Here is a 20,909-nt window from a genome sequence, read left to right as displayed (position 1 = left end):
TCCTCTGTTTGCAGTTGGTAGGATCTCATTTCTTTTGCCTGAAGCAGCTTTTTATTTGAGTGCTATGAAAAACAGCCGTCATACCAATTGGTTTGGAGAAACATCAGCAACCTGGAAGTTGTATATAAAACAAAGACAAGCTACATTAAAAAAAAGAGGTTTCAAATTCTGAAAACTTGATTGCTGTAAAACACTTGGAATGAAAGAAGAGGTTTCAAAGCAGAGATGGGCACTAAATAACTTCCAGTTAAAGTGTCTCTAGAATTCATTGCCCAGCAAAAGCATTTTGGCAATAAAATTCCTCTTTTAAAAAGCAGGTAAATAGAGACCTCTTTAGAAACCCTGCCCCTATTTTACTTTGTTCCGAAAGTCATCATGAATTTTCTGGTTCTTGCCTTCACTAAGTCATCTTCTATTTCCTAGCTTTTACTGTTTTTCTCTTATCCCTCCTAACATGGCTAGGAGCTCACTGGATCAGTAAGATTTCTCTGAGCAGGCTGACATAATGTACTATTAAATTACATCAATGAGGGCACCCACGTGAAGGTACCCCAAGTTGGGGGTGGAACAATTAACTGGTACTTAGAGCAGGAAGTGGGCAGGGAGAAACTTTAAACAACAATCCACTGGGATGGCGAAAGCAAAGCCAACTGGACAAAAAATTCTTAAGGAATGCTGAAACTGTAGTTTCAGAAACTAAGAATGTCTTCCTCTGCTTCCTTAACAAAACCCAGGAGCCTGATGTTGGTTACAATCACCCAGCAGGCCCTAAGCTCCTGAGAAATGATCTGCTCAAAAAATAAAAGGCCCCTACGCAGCACCACCTTTGAGGTGACTAAGCAGAACTGACAATGGAGGTGGCTGAAAGGTACAACTCACTCATGGACAATGTCAGACAGATTCTGCCTTCCTGTCTCCTCCAAAAGGCCCTTCCACCAAGACCTGACTCAACACTCTGGGCTCCTTCCTTGCCTCAACTTGCACACACCTGGGCACTAGACCACAGCTGTCCTTAACACTACCAGCTTCCAAGTGTCCTGGATTTTGTACCACATGCAAAAGCTCCATTTCACACATGCCTTTGACAAAACAGAGCGTGTTATGTCAGGCAAGGACACTGGAACACCAGCCCGGAATGTGTGCTCTTTTCATGAGGAGCTGATTTGCACAACTTCTACAATGAGAGGAAGGGTATAAAAAACAGCACAGTTTACAAGTGGTAAGAGGTGAGACTATGGCTCCAATTCTTCCCCCCTACAGACACACACACATCTCGTGTGTAAACAATCTGTGTGATTTTCAGTGTCCAGGAAACAAACTAATTCTGGCAGATCATCAGAAGTATAGTTCCAAATGCAAATATGTAGGTGTATTTTTATTTATACGGCTGTTGAACTTTTTGAGTCCCCAAACTTTTAAACTGGCCATTTGCACAACTGATTTTTCTGCTTACATGCATTAGCAGGCACATGTTCAGCTCTGCCTCTTTTTAATGATAAGCATACAAACAGATCAAAAGCCTCATTTGAAAAATACCTAGTAGCCTTTGATATGGACAAGGAAGATCTTAAGACTTTTGTCAAGAAAGACAAGGGACACTGACAAGCGATTATCCCTCTGTGTTGTTGGAAGACTTGTTTGCAGACAAAATTGAACAAAACCTCCAAAGTAACATCACAGATAAGCCCCAGAGGATGTTTATTTTGCCTGAAGCAAAAAGATGATGATGTGTGCCAGCACCAGCATATCAGGGGGATCTTCCTGTGACAGCACATCTGTGTAACTCTAGCCTGCTTGAAACAAGAGGACAAAGGAACAGCAGTACTCCAGGTGGAACCAGATACATTTAACCTGCGACAGAAATGTCACATAGTGCACAAGGGGGGATACTGCAATGTTAAGAGAGCAGTAAACAAACCTATTCAAGCCTATCCAGCAATGATAAAAACAGTGAACTTGTAATCCTAACTGTTAAAGGCAGAGAAGAAAAAAACTGGGAAACAGCATGTCATGGGTCTGAACAAAAAAGGAACAAACAAGCTACGTCCTCAGCAATAGAAGAACTTGTCAGAATCTTACCTGGGTGATCTAGGACAGGGCTGTTGGCACCACAGGTTTGGTACAGTGAAGCAAGGTCCTTTGGAATGTATGTTTTAAAGATATTTAAAATGTCCAAATGTTTCTCATGCCCATCTGGTCCCAGATCCTGTCTGCTGGAGTGTAAAGCCGGAGGAACTCCCACGGCACCAGGCTGAGGCTGCAGCACTGGACTGGCTCGTGCTACTGCTGTGCAGTTTGCCAATGTCCTCATCTCATTTGCAGCCTTCACATGAGGCTCCCTCTGAGGCACTGACGGCTCTTCATGTTTAGGGTGCTGCTCACTCTTACACAGAGGATGGTACTGCAGCGGGGGGTTGCATTTGGCCTTCATGGAGTCGGATGCACAGTGCTTACCTGGAGAGGCAAAACCAGTACTTCCCTGGGGAACCACGTACTTTTCCACTTGCTTACTGTTGGTGGGCTGCGTGCCAGGCCTGGATATCACTGTTTGAGTAGGTGTGACGCTTCTGCCGTAGCTTCCCATTTGTGGAAGTTTGGAATTTGCTTCGTATTTGCTTTTTTGTTGTGCTGCTATGCTGTATTGCTCCTGGGAGTGGTTTAACTTGGGCTGTCTGTACCCATCCAGACCTGACACACGTGAACCACAGTGACCCAGTGCGTGACTGTCCTTTGATGGATGAGTACTCCCGGACTTTGCAGCCATCCCGACGGAAAGGGAGCTGGGTTTGGAACCTGGCAACGCACTTGGCACTTGAGTACGTGTAAATCTGGCAATGGGCAAAGGCTGGCATTCCTTACCACCGAGAACAGGAGGAGGGCCAGTGCGCCCACTCCTCGCCAGAAAAACCAGGTTAGTTTTAATACTCTTGAATCCATTTTGTTGAACCCACGGGGGTACCATCGAGTTACAGCTGATTTTGTGCAAAATTCTTTTGTGCATCCATAGGACTTCAGGGTAGTAGGTTTTGTGACTGCAGAAAGGACACGGGTAGACAATTAAAGCAGCCTGCAAGGATGTATTCAGATATTTATTGCATGAATTATCCCTTGTTGATTTTTCACTCAAATCGAGTGGAGCTACCTCTAGAACTTCAGCACCTTTTTCTATCAGAGGATGCTCCCTGTGCAAGTCTAGCAAATTTTCTCTAGCACGACTGGCCTGCACTTCAAGTGACGTTTTCAAGTCCATGACCATGTCTGAAGATGTCTGGCCCATACCCGAAGCAAAGCTAGCAATGTGACTGGAGCAAGGAAGCCCTTGGCTGTGATGGAATACTGGCCTCTTTATGTCCACAGCACTTTGGTATTTTGAAAAGGGTTCCTTGATGACACTCTCCAGTGCTGACACCAGAGCAGGAATCTCTGGTTTAGATTCCCTGGCCTCATTATCTCTGGCGTTGTGGCCTCCCAGCTTTGGGAGTTCATCCAACTGAGATGTTATCATTGGGGTTTCCTCTTTGGGGAAGTTGCAGTGGTATGGCTTTCCATCTGAATGGGAAAAACAAAAAAACATAGTTGTCATTTTACACAGAAAGGAGCCCAAAAGACAAGGAAGAATTCAAGATTAGAAGAGGACAGCAGGAAAAAAAGGAAACTTTGGTATTACTATGGTAATGATGTGCTACAGACCAAATGTACTGCGTGAGCAAGAAAATCTTGAAATAAGACACAACAGTTCAATTTACTTTTAAAGATGACTGCGTAGTCTGGATAAACTCTCTACTACCATGTGTTCATGACATTTTGAAGAAAAAACAATTCAATAACATACCCATGCTAAAATTCTGGGACTGCGACAAAAATAAACAAATCTGCAACCATTTAATGCTTTTACAAAAGTAAAGATAATGGAGCCAGATAAAACTGACCTAGTTAAAGGTCTGTCAGCACTTCCATTACAAGCCCCTATTTTCAAAGGGTTTATAACTCAGCAATAAAAATTGGCCTCGCACGGAAACCAACCATATAAGCAGGTATAGCATATAGAATAAATTGCCCACTTAAGGGAGACTTTTGCAGTGGCCAAGTATAAAAGATGAGTTATAGAGGATGTAAATTTTGAATTTTCTGTCCTTTAGTTTAAAGCAGATATTTTTCTTCTGGTTACTTTAATTTTTTTTTCTTTATAACATACGTTTATGTTTGAGTCAAACTTTAGGAAAACTTTGTGACTGCTCAATCCATAGAAGATAAGAATCCAACATTTCAGACATTTAGATTACAGAATTCAAAACACACTTTTAATTTTCCTCATTTCCTTTTTCACTTCTCAGCTCTCCAGAGTAAATGTATCCACCTAACATATGTCCTGGAAAGGGAGCATACTGGCCAGTAATTAAAACTGTTTAGGGTGAAAGAGAAGAGTAGGAATTGTTTTGCTGGGAGTGTGGCTACATCTGCCTGCTCTCCTGATGCTGACCTCTGAGCGCCACTGATGAAGCCAATGAATCCCTTTAAATCAGTTCACAGATCAATTCCACTGAGATTTTCATCACAGCAGTAATGCTTACCGCACTGAATTCATTTAGCATGTAACTGAATTGAATCATCTGACAAACTTTCAGTTTCAATTAACACGCAGTTAATGAGCCACTGCCAGGCAAGTGTAAGGAGACCGTGCTCCATCTAAAACGTCACCAAGGCTGAAGTGATCACCGCATCCGTAGGAGGGGTGAGAAGGGGAAAGGAGTGAACTGCTCTAGAGCTGCATATCCTCTCACATCAGCTCAGAGAAGCCAGCCCTTCAGAAAAGCGAGCACCATTTGTTAGCGAAGGGCACTGCCATGGGCATTATTCTGCAATGGAAGAGCCACGCTGTTGGCTGAAGCTGCTCTGCACATGAAGTCTACTTAGCCTCACCTTCAATTCAAGCAAAAAACATTCTTAAGCTTTTGCTTAATTCGAGGTAATTAGGTTAAAAATAACCCATAGGCTTGCAGCCTCGCAGGGCTGAATGCTCACTCTGCTAAGATTATTTTCCTTTCAAACCCTCCAAGGGGGTATATTCAGGGGGAAAAAAAACCCTACAACCCAGGAACTTGTTTTTCCCGTGTTGCAGGCGACAAGGTTTTGGGAAAGCACATGCCCAGCACTATTAGCCAAATGTACAGTTTGAAACAAAGACACTGCATGCAGCAGTGAAATCTGACACTGCACATCTGTGTTGTTTTCAAAGCATATCTGTCAAAGCCCAAAATACTCGTGCTCTTAAATAAGATTTTAAGGCTTCTCTTTATGATCACAAGGAGTGGCTGCTTTGATCATTGTAGTAAATAATAAAGCAAAGCAAAAACAAATCCTTTGGTTGCAGCAGTACTCAGTGGAGAGAGAACCGACCTGCTGGCTGTACTGGGCAGAGGAGGGAGGTGGGAGACCACTGCCAGCCCCATTCCAGGGACTACGCAGCTGGAATGCTCTTGGTCCACCTCTGCAGCTATGGTGAAGGGGGGCATCAGCAGTATGGCATCTGCAACTCCCAGGTTGCTCCACGTACCGCAGTCATTCCTGCATACTTTCTTGGTCAAAATCTATGTACCAAGCTGTTTCAGCAAGGAGGACAAGGTCAGACTTTGAGAGGTGGCACATCTCAGATCTGGGCTTGGTCTTTAGGTCTGGACTGTTCAGTTTAGGTCAGTACCTGGGGAGGGGAGGAGGAGGAGAAAGCAGAGACAGCCCACAGTCCCATGTGCCCTCCATAAAGCCTGGGACTGCAAATTTTGAGGTGGATGCAGACCTTTTTACGCTGTTTCCTAGAGCATCGACCTATGAAAAAGGGATTTTTTTCAGGTGGAAAATGTAACACAGCAGGAAAATGATGAGGACATTTTTGAGGTCTATATAGGCCTGCAGTTGCCCCAGCGCTGTCAGTGCATTAGATGAAAATTTTTATGGCTATTACAAAACACCAACATAAGCTTCTAACACCTCTTCATAGTGTCTTGCTAGATTCAGTTCCTCTGATGCCTCACAAGACCACTAATGAACATACTAGGAATAGTTTTAGAGCTTAGATCAGGAGGCTCAATAGTATTTGTGCTGGGTTTTTTTAAGCGGTACTTTAAAAAAGAGACAAACAAAACAAAAACAACAATAACAAATGAACAAACAAACAAAAACCCAACAAACAAAAAAACCCACATCTGTACCCTACTTCCCAAGATTTGGACAGAAAAAATTTCCACCTGCAGGCCAACTCAGACTTCCTTCTCAGTACAAAGCACAGCCAATGCTCTTCCCTAGTTCCATCCTGCCTACAGATCTCAACACCCAGACTGCCTCGTGCCATCCTTCCCATCATGGCAGGTGGTCCAAGCTGGGCAGTGAGCACGTAACAAAAGCCAGGTGAAGAGGGGATGCAGGCAAGAGCAGGAAAAGATGGTAAGCGCACTCAAAAATATAGGAAAAGTCTTTTTAGAAAAATAGATTAAATTTATTTCTGCCTGCTCCCAGCTACTTGCCCCAGCTGAAAAGGGGTACTAATAATCCTTTTAAATCACTGGTATAATATATTGCTCTAACCAGTCCAGTGCAGGCATTACTGTCACTAGAAACTTTTGAAATTTTATTATGGCCAGGTCAAAGCAAAAAGCCATGAATGAGATGCCTTCTGCTTGATCTCCAGGGACTATAATTCATACTCCTCATTGAAAGAGTTCTTGGCTAAACATGCTTTCCCTTTTATCCTACAGTCTTCATAATCTCCTTATATTTTGTCTCAACTCCTTTATTTTTTTACCCCAAACAGCTGTTTTTATCTGTTGTACTTTAGAGTGAGAAAGGTCCTTTTATCACAGGAGAAGTGTTACAGTTTTTCTGTATCACAGACACCTGGGCAACAGCTAAAACAGAGGAGTTTTCCAAGGCTAAGAGGTGGCTGCTGATGCCACCACCAGATTCACTGCAGCTTCAAGTATCAACAGCATCACAGGCCACAGGGAAAGCAGAGCAGGAGATTGCAAAACACTTAACTATATGAAAACCATGGTCTAGAAACACAAGAATATTCACGGATTTGTGCAGTTCCTCAGAAATACGCCTAATGCCATTACCCAGTTACTCACACACACAGATAAAAGCAACTCCCCTTCTCCCCACATGCATACATCTCTCTTCTCTCTTTCTCCCCCTCACATGCTTGAACTCCACTTGTTTTCTTCCCGCACTGTTTCTCCACAAAACAGAATTTCAGAATGGGCTGCACAGCTGTTTTAATTCATGAGGCTTCCTATAAAGTAAACCAGGCTACAAGGCTGAGGACAATGAAATCGTGATTTCTATTCAGAAGAGCAGAACTGGCTAGAAATTGGCCCCTTTTCTGGCTAGTGTTACAGCACTAGGAGTCTAAGGAAAAGGACCAGATGTGGTCTGTTTGATTTTCAGTAAACATTTGATAGTGATTTGCACTTTGAGATGAATACTGTGGCTTGATTTGAAAACCGACTGCAAATAAATCATGATAAAAGCAAAGGATAACAAGGGAAGAAGGTGCAATATTGCAAAGACCTGTATTAGGTCCTATTTCACTTAGTATTTTCTTTAATGTTCCAGAAGAGATTCTAGACAGCATGCTAAAGTTAAATCTCCAGGAAATATCACATTTGGAGGAGCTGCAAAAATAATGGGGACAAGGAAATAATGCACAGGGACTCAGTGAGAATAGAAATGCAGTCTGAAAATAATCAAATGAGATTCACTCTGGGGAAGAAAAGCAGGCTAAGACAAGTGAAGGGAAATGATCCAAAAAAATCCATGCAGTAGGAAGGCAAAATCTGGGAAGAAGCAGTGTTGAAAATAACTGATGTTACAATGGACAGCAAGTTAAATATGAATGTACTAGATGAAGTTCTTCAGCTTAGCTTTTAGAGATAAAAACACACATTATAAAAACAAAAATAAAACTATCCCTCTGAAGAAGACACAATGGCCATTCTGGTCACACTGGGTTTTGAATACAGAAAATATATAAAAAACATACATTTTAAAAATCTATATAAATATATACACATCATAATAATGGAACTATGCAAAAGCCCACTGTAAGCATAATACAATGGGACCCAGCAGGGGAAAAAAGGCAAAAAGCAGTTTTGCCACAGAAAATTCAGATCTTTTATTCTGTGAAAGGAAGGTTCAACAGAAACAGTCAATGCCCCTAGAATATCTGTGCAGATCTGCAAATACAGGTAAGTCAGAAGGAGTTCAGAGAACTGCTACAGAAAAATAACCCCCCCGCCCCAAGAAAACAAAGACAAAGTGCTTCCCCACATGGCTGAGGGAAGACAGAAGGGTGACAGGCCAACATCTGAAGCCTCCCCAGGAGTTCCAGCTCCAGAAGAATTATGTCATCCTGAGCACTGGAGTCTCTCAACAACAATCAGATACACTTGCATGCAGTAAAACTCATGATTAACAGAAATAGTAATAATAATAAAAAAATAATACGTATTTGCAGCCTGAGGAATAAATGTCAAGGGAAGAGGTGAAACACCACTTGGACTGTAAAACCTGCATGGCCAAAAACATGGACTATCAACACGTATCTTTTTCACAGGGAGACAGAAATGCATGAGCTACTCCTCCCCTCTGCTCTATCAGCACAGCAAAGCAAAACCCCGCATTAGCCAGTATCCACACACTGTAACTGCTTCACAGACATATGCCAAAAAACTAGCTTTCCTTTTATATTAATTCCAGACACAGCTTAAGAAAGAACTCTTGGAGCATTCAACAGTGAGCCCATGACACTTCTTAGCAGCAGGTTTATCGTCTGAGCCTAACTCAGCTGTTCAGAGACCCAGTATCTGTTTTCCAGAGAAGGATTTGTCTTAGCAGAGCCATGTCTCTTGTTCTAGCAGCCTGTGGGTCAAGTTTTTATACTCCACATGCTGCCCACCTCTTTCCCTGCTTTCTGATCCAGTTTTGCCACTCAGAGGACCCCATATGGTGGCAACGTGGGCATGAGATGAGAGACAACTCCTACAAACCCTCTTAGGCTTTCTTACAGCACAAGGCCACATGGCATAATGAGATACTGGGAAGATAAAATTATGCTGTTTTGACTGGGGATACAGCTTCTCATCTGCAAAGCTCCTCTTGCTTTACACGTTATTAGATGTTTTGAGGGGCTCCTACACAAGCTCCCCAACAATTCAGAGAAAGATCAATGACTAGACTGAGCATTCAGCACCACAGGAGGGGGTAGGTTAGCAGCGAAGATGATACCGAGGGTAGAAAGCACACAATCAACTAATATCCCTGCTTTCTCTCCAACAAATTTTAAATTGATGGTGAGTGGTTTTGGCTGAGGTTTGAGATTTTTAACAGGGCAGAAACCCAGCATAGCTCTTGATGCTGGTTGATGCAGATGGTTTGTCAGACAGCACACCCTGTCCTACAGAGGTTTCCCTTCAGCTACACAAGGGGGGAAAGAGTAATGCTGTCCCACACCACAGCCCAGGAGCACATGGAAAGCAAGTCCCAGGTGCCTTGAGAAGTCCTGCCTTCATCTGGTCATGAGCAAGATGCTTCTGGTTTATACTGCACTGGTTTTTTTTCTTATTAGAGTATTTTTTAATCTTATTTTTGTTGTGACTAGTTGTTGGGGAGTTAGTTTTACAGTTCCACAAAATCAGTTGCTATACATTTCTAGCAACCCTATACATCCTTAGCAAATAAGGTAAGCCCAGGCCAAGGGCTTACCAACCAGAAGCAGCAGCTCTTTGGTACAGTTTGCACTGTCTCCCCATTCTCCTTTTCTACATCTAAATTTTAATAGTTCCTAAAATTATTTCCCACCAACTTTTTAAACTCAAAGCCAATAATTTCAAGCAAAGCATCCTGATGGGAACTCTTTACTTTCTATCAAGTACTTATTGGGGAAGGATGATGACTATGAAAACCCATGATCTTAAAAGCAGATTAGGTGTGGAAAAATAATTATCTGATGAAAAAATTTTAACATTTTTTTAGGCAGTGTCCTGGTTTTGGCCGGGACAGAGTTAATTGTTTGCAAAAACTGGGAGGGGCATGGCCAGGACCCCAGTGTTATTCATTATTCAGTACCACTTCAGGTCATTGCTGGGTGGAGGGGAAAGGGACACTCTCACTACTTAGGACAAGGGAGAAACCTGGAGACAAGACAAGTGTTGTATTTGTTTGCTACTGGTTTCTGGGTTTTTTTTGGGTTTTTTTTCTCCAGTGTAAATAATATCTTTGTCTTATATCTCTTATTATTAATATTATTTCTGTTTGGTTTTTTATCTCATTTCTGTTTCCAGTAAATTGCTCATCTCAATCTGTGATTTTTGCTTTTTGTGCTTCCAATAAGAGGGAGAGGAAGAAGTGATCAGCAGCAGCATGATGTTAGTGGGAGTTCTAAATTGAAGAGTAATATTCCTAAAGCACAACAGGCATCCTAGAGTAACAAAATTTAACATTTTTACACCATTTATTTCCCAAATAGTACTACTGCTGTTGCCACAATGATTATATGACTAATGGTTGGTTTCTTTAATTAAATTTTTTTATGATCATGCTGTTTTTCAGCTAATTTTCCTTTTTTTTTTTTTTAAGGCTTCCCTGCATTCCTGCAATAACAATGTACTGATTTATTTCAAAGTCCTTTTTCCTTCATTTCCCTAACTTCACCCTCCGCAATTTCCCACTTTAGCTGACTTTTTAGCCTCGCTGTCAGATGCATCGTCCTTCCAAACAGCTGAAGAGCCCTGTTGCATTGTCCAGCAGGACACCTGCCGCTTATGAAAAAAAATCCATAGAGCTCTTACAATCCAGACAGCAAAAAACATGAATACCTGACCATCAGACTTAATAAAGTTTGTTCAGTTCTGGACTGCACATGTTGAGATTTCAGAATTATTTTAGATTATTAGTGTTATTAACATCAGAGATACTGCACTGGTTTTGCATTTCAGAAAGAATCTGAAATGTCACCAAAATGAGTGGGAAAAAGCACAAAAATTTTAGCTGCTTACATTTGAAACTTAACCTTTTAAGATGAGTGAAATCTGAGGCTGAGAACAGTAACAGTACAGCACACAAAAGACCCCTCTCTACAAGGTATTCCCTAGCTCAGTAAGATTAGAAATTACTCCACATAGCAGAAATGCTTTAGAGTTATGTCACACTTCAAGATCACTTTTTTTTTTTTCTCCAAAAAAAAAAAAAAGGGAGGTCTGAAAACATCCACACAGCTACAGATGCAAATGCCAGCAAGGTTATTGGAATTTCAAGCATAATCAAGAGAATAGGCACCAACAAAGTAACTAAGAACTAGGCTGTAAAGGGTATCAGGTCCAAAATCTCTCAGACTGAAGTGCACATTGTTAGGTACTGGAAAAACAACCCTGAAAGTTCACAGTGAACTTTTTCTCTCCAGCTACAATGTTTTCTTTAAGACTATTTGGCTTTCCTGTTATCTACAGTACTGATGCTACAAGGGTCCTGAACATCAACTGGTCGAACCAGCAGCTCTATGTGCAAATTATTCCAATATCCTCTTGCACAGCACCTTTTCATCAACCTCAGCTTCACACCAGTGCCCATGAGGTGCGAAAGCTTTGTAGTGAACCCCAAACACAAACCCTCTTCTAGGGAGATGCTTTGGGATCTGTCTCCCAGGTTATCAGCCCTTCCAGTCACAACACAGACATGGAGCTTACCCATGGAAGGAAAGCACCCACAGCAGGACACTTAACAAAGTGAAAGTGCCAATGTGGGTAAAATGGCTGCTGCTGGCAGTGCGCCACAGACACGACATTTTCATCACATTTCTCTGTACCTCCTCAGTGACATTTTTTTGGTAAGTCATTCTATACATGGTACACAAGAATTCGGTGCAGTGGCAGAGCTAGTCGTGACTTACAAGTGCTCTCACCCGTGTATTTCTCGCAGAGGTCTGTGCGCATAGTCTCTGCTCAGCAGCAGGCAAAAAGCCCCACAAAACAACACGTACTTACCTGCAGGTGAAGCTGTAGCTCCTGTTATCACAGCCTTTTTAAGTGCCTTTTTCACCCTCCACCCAATATTAATTAACCCAAGGAAGGGTAGTGAAGATTTCACTGGGGCTTTCACTACTTGAGAATGACATTTGTCTTTTATGTAGAGCTGAGGGCAGGTGACACTGGTCTGACCAGTTCTAAAAGGCAAGGCTGGAGCTAATGCATCTGATCCCCATCCTGATGCCACATCCTGCTCTCATCCCCAGCACAGCCCCTTCTGGGACTTGGGAACAGACTTCCCGCTCATGGCCCACAGCCCCTCTTTGCCCTCTGAGCTTCAAGAGCATCCTGATGTCTTCCTATCTCACAGAGAGCTGTTTTAGCTACAGTCTGAATTCTGGAAAAAGGTGAAGGAATGGCAAGTACTTACCTAAAAAATTGTGGGTAAAATAAAGGGCTAGAGGAATACATACACAAAACCATACAAACACTTTTGAAGGGACTGCTTGCCAAAATGAAACTGTACAATTTGGCATTGCCCTAAATCTTGCTGCTCGTAATACACTTAAAGAAAATTATGGGATATAAAACCCCTGGAATGCTCTACAAAATTAGGAAGTGATTAGGCCAGATGATACCAATTTGACTCTTAACACAGCTCTCTTGTAATTTTAGAATTAACAGCAATACAGTAGAACTGGTCCAAAACCTAGGCAGAATACCTCTGTATGCTCTGTAGCTGCTGCACATTTCTCTGTGTGTGGCCCTGCCTGTGAAGTTTGGTTCAGGTAGATGAGGATAAAAGAAAGGGTCTAAGACCATTAACTCAGCATGATACATAATTAAATTTCAGAGCTTGATTTGGGCAAGGGCTGTTGTGGGTTTTGTGGGTAGTGGTTCTTTTCTTTTAGTTTAAGGCATAGGAAGAGAAGTGCAATTGGCTTTTATGCATCAAAAATACTTGCAGAGGAGATGGAAAATCATGACTCAGATTTTTTTAATCAAGTGGCAGCTTGCCTGTACAATCCCTCCAAACATAGATCCAAACAGTTGTAAATCTTCCTGGAGATTTTCCCTTTCATTCCAACAGCCAGATATGCCACAATGTCTGCTCCACAGCATCTTCTTGACCACCACCTGTTCATCTTCCTTCAAGCGCATTAATGAGGAAACCTTTCCAGGCCAGGAGTGTGGACTGGCAGCCGTCCCATACAGCTTAACATTCCTCATCCAATATTTCATTTCTCCCATCATTTGTTAAGCATGGGTAGCGTACTGCCATAGATCATAAAGCCCTTTACTACAGCTACTCAATCTAAAAGCAGAGGGTACAGCTGTGCTGTCAGCCAGCATTCTGCAGAAATACCTCAGCTACAGCCGGCAAGCCCAGCATGGCAACAGAGGCAGCAGTCACAGAAATAAGGAGCTCTGCATGACCTAATTTACCTTGTTTCTCCTGCTGAAGGCCATGCTACCATAGCTGGTGACTCTGCTAACAGATTTAAGGCAGTCGAGAATCTCTACTGTGCATGTCCATCACACATAAAATACAGGAACACGTGACAGAAGGGGGAACTTAGATTGTAAGTATCACACAGATTTAAAGATCTGGCAGTTATACAGTGCTTGGAAAGAAAATATGCTTTCTTGATCTTACTGTTTTTCTGGTTTTTAGAGGAAAGAGGACTTTGAAAAGAGAAATGAAGAAAATAGGTTTGGAATAGGGAAAGAAATACATCCTATCAAAACCCCAAGACATAGGCTGGACAGAACTATGATTCTTTGACCACTGGAGACTGGATGCCCTTGGCGAGGTGTGACATTGCTGGATCATAATTAGCACCATTATGTGGTGCTGCAAGCACACTGCAGGAGAGATGAGCCCTGCAGAGTTTCCCCAAGGTAGAAGAAAGACCTACGCTACTGAAAGATCAAAAGTTGATTTGAGAAGCTCTGCTCTGGATGGACCAAAGGGAACCAAGGCTCCCGAGGAGGATGTGACTGTAGGCACAAGGGCAGCCTTTGGCTACTCAGCCAAAGCCACTGACTCAGTACCCACTGCAGCTGAATTGCACCGAAGGCACTGTACATGTGCCACAATCCGCAGCCCAGAGCCAAAGGCCTCAAGAGAAGAGGCTGGATGTGCCAGACCCAGCTCACCTGTAGCCACCTCTGGCTCGGCATTGGCAGTGTTTACCCCTTTTGACTGCACAGGACAGGGGTATTTGCAGGTTGGTTAATTGCTACAAAAGTACCTTCCCTCTGCCCTTCCTCCCACTACCCTCCCTTGGGGTAGCAGTGACAATGGGAACACTTCCAGAAAAGTAAATGGTCTTTCAGACCTGGCTTTGGCTTGAAACAACTCAGTGACAGCTTTATGCAGATCACTGAAGGCACCAGCCATTTCCTGGCGACTTCCATAATCCCCTTGAAGAGCTGATAGACAAAGCAGGCTGGAACCTAGCACCACCAGCACAGCAGCAGAAAGGACAGCTGTCTGCAGGCAAAACGCACTCTAGAAGGGATTTGGAGCTTTAGCATTTTTCCTGACACCATTCCTTTTATACTGAGGGGCAAATGTGAGAGCTCACAAGAACACCAGAGCTCTGGGTTCACTTACATTCTTCCTTTTAAAGTCTTACTATTCTGAAAAAAAATGAGTAAAGGGAAAAAAAAAAACAACTTTCAGGATGTCATTTAAAAGACAAAACAAATAAATACCAACATCTATTTTACTCTGGTGGAAGAGACAGAGGAAGTCCTCTGTTTGGGAAAGAAGTCAGATGAGAATCATCCAAGGGTGGATCATATAACTCAGAAAGGTCAGGAGACAAGGTTCTCAAAGATGTCTTGAAAACAAGAAGAACCAGCTGTAAACTTGTTTTAATGAATCTTTCAAATAATAGAAACTTTGTTATGCTAAAAGACAATGGGGAAGACAAAGCAAATCCATTTGAAAAGTGGCAATAGAAACACATCACTTAAAATAAGCTTCAGAGACAATGAAACAGTAATTCTGCACCTGTGAGCCATGATTATTTATATCACCGCCTCATTTTAATAACAGCTGTGTGAAAATGCTAAAACATTATTAAATCTGAAACTACTGCATGTAGCACATAGGAAGCTTCTCCACTTTCCAATTAGCACCAAGGCTTAAGCGTTAAAAGCAGCAGAAACAAAAGAAATGCTGAAAAACACTGCCACAGGCTGGCTTAAATTGGAATTTCTCCTTTTCAAAAGGATTAAAAAGAGAAAACCGAACAACCAAATATACACATCCAGAATGGCAGGAAAGTACTTCACATCTATTTCCTTCCCCCAGCACTCTTTTTATTACCTTCCTTACAAGTGAGCAGGTAAGCGTATTTAAGGGCAACTTAAGAACTTGGTTTGATAAAAAAGAATTTCTACAAATGCAGCATTCTGCAGCACCACTTTGGGTGAGAGGCTCCATTAACCTCACTGGCATCTCTCACCTCCATATTGAGAGCAAGCCCCAGGAAAGTTCCCTGGGCCTGCCAGGAGATTAACAGAGGAAGATTTTTAAAATGTCGATGATCAGTTATTTATGAGGTGTCCTTAAACAGAAAGATGTCTGACGTTTCAGTGCAAAGCTTGTCTGCTCAGACATGCAGACCTGGCAGGATGGAAGAGCACCTCACTGGGAACAAGGAAAAAGCTGCACCAGCTCTTGGGCAAGGGCTTGGTGTATTTTTGTAGGAAGCAGTACTGACACCTCTCCTCTTGAGGAATTTAAGTGTTAATTATTCCCCGGTGTTAAGGACTTACAGGGACCTGACTTTTTGGAAGCTCAGGAAGGCCATCTGCTTTCCCAGCAGCACACAATAGGTGAGAACAACTCTACTGGGGAGTGGAGGAACTGGGGAGGGATGAGGGGAACTAAGGTAACCAAGCCACCATCACCCCACTGCTCCAGATCTGTATCAATTGCAAGGTCTGTTTTTATGCACATAACATTCCACGGGAAAAAAAAAAAAAGAAGAAAGATTAAGTTACTAATAAAGAAAGAGCTCATCGGATCTTCAATGCCGCTTCCTTACCATTTACCCACACCCTTCTGTTACAAATGGTAGGACACCACCCACCCCAAGCACAGCTGGCCCCTTAAGACTGCTTCTAGACAGAAGTAAAACTTACCTACAGAAGAATGGGCTTAAGAAATTATTCTGGGTAATTCTTAAATAGTAGAAAACATACTGAAAACCAGATGTTTGCCCAGATATTTACTAAGAGTGTGTGTGTCTCCCCAGCACGCCATATAAAGAAGTACTAAGTACAAAGATATAGATTAAGCTGACGTCACAAAAATAAAAATGCTTTGAAAATCCTTCTCAAAGTCGGAGTAATTTTAAATCCATTCACTAAGAGGCATTTAATCTGCAGCTTAATCCACCCGCACACCTCACTACACCCAAGATCCAGGTGATAACTAGTCCTTAAGTACAGACATCGATCATATCGAGCCTATTTCAGCTGTAGTTCCTTAATCAAGAGGGACGCACAGCCACTTTTCCTGCATGCCGATGTCAGTCCCTGGCTCGGCAGCAAGCAGGCACCGGGCAGCTGCGGGCTGCTGAGCAGCAGAGCAGGCCGGGCACGAAAGGGAGGAGGAGGAGGAGGAGGAGGAGGAGGGGGAAGAGGAGGGGGAGGAAGCGAAGGGAGGTGCTGGTGCCGGCTGTGGCCGCCAGGTGGCGCCGCCGCCCAGCGGATGATGCCGCGCCGCTCCCCCGAGGCAGCGCCGCCGCCTCCGGTGCCTCCAGCCGGGACCGGGTCCGGACGCTGCCACAGCGTCCCGCTCCAAACCCCACCCACGGCCCAACAGCCCCCACACACATAAAAACCAAACAAACAAGAATAGGGAAAAAAGAAAAAGGAAAAAAAAAATCCTCACCAAAAATCCCCCGCCGTCCATAACCAAATTCATGCATGTCATTCCTCCTCGGCGTATTGGGGACACAAGTCCTTTGGTGACCTAGCGCAGGGCTCCTGTCAGAGCTATGGGGCAAAGTGACACTCCATCAAGTGGCAAACGCTCCCTGCAGGACTGAGGTGTGCTGATGTGGTGAGGTGTGCTGATGTGGTTGATGATGACACCCAACTCACCCTAAGTCAAAGTGTCTGCCACCATCAAGAAAATATATTTGTGCTGAGTCCAGTAACTTGGATGGTAATTACAGAAAGACCAAGAGTTTTCTATATAATTAACTGTATTATATAATATTTTTCTTTAACCAAAATTGTCTTTATTTAAATAGTTCCTAACAGGTTAATATAGATTAATGTACAAGGAAGCACCATGTTTGCAGATGGTGGAAAGGGTTTTTGACTCCATTTTAAGGGAGACAAAAACCTCTAGCAGAGATGTTCTGACTTTTGTTCACTGCCTCTACTAAGTAAAAAAATCCCTGTCAAAACAGGCCGAAGTTTGGGTGGTCAGCAGTAGGATGAGGTAATGCCAACATCTATCCTTCTTTACAGTGTCCTCCTTGATGCATGGTAATCAGTTAGCCCACATGTTCCTTTCCACAGGAAAGGATGGCTTGAACTTTCCTAGCAAAGCCACTGGGGAAAATACAGAAACACAGGAGAAGAGAACACAAAGACCTCACAAATGCAAAAACCTCTGCCTGCCAAGTGCTAATTGAGAGAACATTCTTGCCAATTAAAAAAGTGCTTTGGAGAAGCTTCACTTAGAAGTAACAGGAAAGTAAACTAATAAGCAGCAACTTCAAGAAAACAGCTATCTGTGGAGATGGCAGCCGACATTTGCAACCAGGTCAGTCCTAAAACTACTCCAGACTGCTGGCTTGTGGTTATAGGAAGGCAAGTTAGGATGTTGCAACAACACATTATTAAATTCAAAAAGTTTGGAGAGTGCACGTGAACAAAAATTTCAGGTTTTCCAAAGGTAGCAAGGAAGACAAATAATATAATATTGTGTTCTGAATTCAACTTAAGACAGAGACCAGGAGAAGGATAAACGGAGCCAACTCTATTCTAAGGGGGAAAAAAAAAAAAAACCCTCACCAAAAAACATTTAAATAAATCAATTCTTTAGAGGAAGGAGTCCTGAAATGAAAGCCTAGGTTTTTTGAAGCAATGAAAGATTTTGGATACTCCTATCTTATGACATTAAAACATACTTCATATGCTTTCATTCACACGGCATAGCTTCCAGAAGACTAGCACATTTCATCATGTTCTGCAGAATGTGCACAATCTCTGCCACTGAGCACCCAAGTGCACTTGGTTCTCTGGCATTTATTTTCACTTCCAGCTTAAGAAAACACTTAGAGCAAACCACTGACTCTTCCCTGATGCCTCACCTGGTGCCTCACTTTTCGTTTTTACTATCTGGGAATGGAAAGCAACATTAACCAAGTCAGAACATGAAGTTTAAGGATGTTTTGCAAGTTTTATAAAAAGCAGCACTTCCAAAGAATATTCTCAAAAAAACGGACTTGGTTTAAAGATTTAGGGTTACTTCACGTAATTCCTTCATTATTTCAGAATGAAAGTTCCCTGAAAAATATAAGATAAATGAGTACCGAATTTACCAGGGACTTTCCAAGGCGTCATAATTTTATGTATTTGTTGATGAAATACTGGCTTTCCCAAGCTCATTGCTGACAATTCCTCCTTCCCCTTGTCTTTTGTTTTTTGCTTCTTAAAGAGCCTTTAAAGTTTTCTTTTGTCTGTAATTAAGAAATTTTGCACTATGAGGTACCTCCTTTCATTTTCTTGGGGCTGTGCAAGAAGGCTTCCCATGAGAAGGGAATCCTTGGCATAGTTTCTAGATAAGCCAGGTCTGTATTTAGGGTCAGAGATGTGAAAGCCACCATTTTCAGCAGCATGCAGAGTTCAGCAGCAAGCACTTTCTGCCAGCTATGAAGCTGAGTCAACTTCTCAATCTCCTTCACTAAAGGACTTTTACCCCAAGAGTTTTCTCCTTTGCCCTTCCTGCCTGAATCTTCATGGCTGTATTTTTTAGCCTCTGGAAAAGCTCATTGTTTAGGTGTAATGCCTTTTACTTTTATCACACCTATAAAGACGTCTTCTGAACCTCTTTTCCCCGCACCCTACCAGTATATTCTGGACACATCCTTCTTGTTAGTCATTTCTACTATCTCTCTGTCCTTTTGTCTTGTTCCGTTCTCTGCTTCACAAGAAAAACAACTTAAGAGAGCGGATGGTTTTGTAGTTAAAAGACAACAAACGACATTCCAAACTACAGTTTTTGGGTTTACTACATACTTTAGTCCCATAAACAACCATGAGATAGTTGCTTAATCCCTCTGAGATTAAAGTTCTCTATCCCCTGGAGGAGGAGCACTGTTGCTCAGAAGTGAGAGTGCCTCTTAGCTCCAGCTAACTGAGATTTGTCCTCTACTCAACTCAGCTCTGCACACAAAAGTCTTGGTGTTAACTTCAGTTGTGGTTCGTTCATGACCTGCCCTGGCCAGGACAGAGAACTTCATAAGCTGGTACACTTCCAGTTGAAGATGGAAACAGCCTTGCTGATCCTAACTCCTCACATCTAGTCCTCATCATTTACTACAGTTGAGCATTTACATCAGTTTACATCAGTTTGTGAACTCTTATTCTTTCTTTTGCTTATTCCTTCTTTTGAGTCTAGTTAATTAGTTGCAGTGAACCTCATAATAACTATGTAAGGCAAGAAAAGTCACAGTCATTATGAAAAAAGGTATATTTAAAATAAACAAACAGCCCTTTACATTCTCCTTGCCTTTTTCATTGTCCCAACATCTCTGATCCCCACTCTTTAGTTCTTCTCAGTTTTCTTTATACTTTCAGTGCACAACTCAGGCAAAGTCAAAAAACTTCCTTTAGGCAGAAACTCTTGCCCAAGAAATTCATGCTCCCTTAACCTAAACATAAAATTCAGACTTCAATTAAACTACTGTGAATTTCATACAGCTGAACATTGCTGGCACTTGCACTGTGCTAATGTTTTCTGGCTGCTTAGTGTTGGGACTTCAAAGTGAGGTACAGTTTTACCCTGGAAATACTCTTAACAGACAAAACATAGAACTTTTAAGACAGTGGAGTATTTTCAGTATTGCGGTGAAGTACAATCCTCATTTTCAAACAAATCAAAAGTGTAAGTGCCATAGCAGCACTTCTAAAAATCTCTTCATTTGGTTTACCTAAAAAATGTTATTGTAGTATCATACTCCTGCATTTGCAGCGAGAAGTGCCTTTAAAATGGAGCTGAATTTTTAATGCATATCCTATTTTGGTTCAAAATTGATCTACTGCTACTGATAGTAAATTTAAGCTGTAATGTTAAGAACATAAACCTATATTTTTAATAGAAATTGTTTCTATGTAACCTGATTATCCAGGTTACTATCTGAGTCATCTTGTTACTAGGCTGGAAAAAAAAAAAAACAGAAAAACAAAGCAATACTTTGTCTAACATTACTGAATCACAAGAAATGAATTATTTTCTGTGTAAAACAGTGGTTTTAGTACTATAGTATCACACTGCTACAAATAATGCTTTCAAAATAAGCATATTTAGATCTCAGACTCATTGTAAGTAGCGTTCTTGAATTTTTTCTAACCTTCACTTTAAAATATACTTAAAGTATGAGAAATTTAATGAATGAGCTCAGTTAAAGTTGGCTCCAAATTCTGGGCTGACAGGTTCTATAATCCAAGTAGAAAGGCACAAGGAGGGATAGTGAGGGGTTTCTCTATCCCTCTGCCAGTCTTATCAAACTCCAATCCTTGCCAATTGAGTCTTTTCCATTCCACAGACTCTCTGTGCAAAAGATGGCTGCAGCCTCAAAATGGAGAATCACCACTGAACAAGTTTCACCTTTTCCTTGAAACTGTCTCTGA

General features: G+C 42.1%; 1 protein-coding gene across 6 annotated transcripts in view; it reads right to left on the bottom strand.

Annotated features, from left to right (window-relative positions):
• Positions 1 to 20,909, bottom strand: part of ZNF516 (zinc finger protein 516) — a 100,408-nt gene that overhangs the window by 13,302 nt on the left and 66,197 nt on the right. For all 6 annotated transcript variants that reach the window (XM_030265890.4, XM_030265888.4, XM_030265892.4 and 3 more), the window contains exon 3: positions 2,080 to 3,549. In XM_030265890.4, the coding sequence (XP_030121750.4) occupies positions 2,080 to 3,549 (1,470 nt within the window). The remainder of the gene's footprint in view (positions 1 to 2,079; positions 3,550 to 20,909) is intronic.

The sequence above is a fragment of the Taeniopygia guttata genome, chromosome 2 (assembly GCF_048771995.1).
Source record: "Taeniopygia guttata chromosome 2, bTaeGut7.mat, whole genome shotgun sequence".
In the NCBI taxonomy this organism is placed as follows: Eukaryota; Metazoa; Chordata; class Aves; order Passeriformes; family Estrildidae; genus Taeniopygia; species Taeniopygia guttata.
Note: the sequence above shows the minus strand (reverse complement) of the source record. Positions and strands in the feature narration are given on the sequence as shown.